The sequence below is a fragment of the Mesitornis unicolor genome, unplaced genomic scaffold (assembly GCF_000695765.1).
Source record: "Mesitornis unicolor isolate BGI_N332 unplaced genomic scaffold, ASM69576v1 scaffold5170, whole genome shotgun sequence".
Classification (NCBI taxonomy): Eukaryota; Metazoa; Chordata; class Aves; order Mesitornithiformes; family Mesitornithidae; genus Mesitornis; species Mesitornis unicolor.
The window spans coordinates 1-535 of NW_010156103.1; the positions used below are offsets into that span (position 1 = coordinate 1).

Here is a 535-nt window from a genome sequence, read left to right on the forward strand (position 1 = left end):
GCGGCAGGACCCGGCGCTGCCCCAGTTCGTCTGCAAGAAATGCCATGCCCAGTTCTACAAGTGCCGCAGCGTCCTCAGGACCTTCATCCAGAGGGTGAACGCGTCCCCCACGGGCCACGTCAAGCCGAAAGGAAAGTACGTTGCGTTTCAGTCTCTCTGGGAGCAGTGAATTGCTGCGCGTTGGTGTGGGGGGTCTCTCCGTGCCACCTCGAGACCCCACTCTGCTGTTTTGGGTTTTGCAGGAGCAGCACAGGCCAGGCCCAGCTGGGCACTGAAGGAGCTGCCTCCTGCCTGGGTGAGTGCCTGCTCCTGCAGCCGCTTTTCTTTCTCCGATACCAAGAAGGGGCTGGGTTTTATGGGTGCTGAGGAACAACCACACGGTTCCTGCATCCCTCAGCATGGCCGTGCCTGGCTCTGGCTGGGCACAGTTCCCCCTTTTCCCTCCAGCTCCACAGGAGGATCCACATTGGTGTCCCCGAGCTGAGCCAAACAGGCACAGGCTCACGTGGAGGGGACGAAAAGCAGGCGGAGAGGG

The 535-nt window shown here is 61.5% G+C and overlaps 1 protein-coding gene across 1 annotated transcript in view; it reads left to right on the plus strand.

The window, feature by feature from the left end:
* Positions 1-4: 4 nt before the first annotated feature.
* ZNF276 (zinc finger protein 276) overlaps positions 5-535 on the plus strand; it is a gene marked incomplete at its 5' end in the record, with an annotated part of 5,783 nt that continues 5,252 nt past the window's right edge. The window contains 2 exons of the mRNA XM_010178690.1: positions 5-135; positions 243-295. Of these exons, the coding sequence (XP_010176992.1) occupies positions 5-135; positions 243-295 (184 nt within the window). The remainder of the gene's footprint in view (positions 136-242; positions 296-535) is intronic.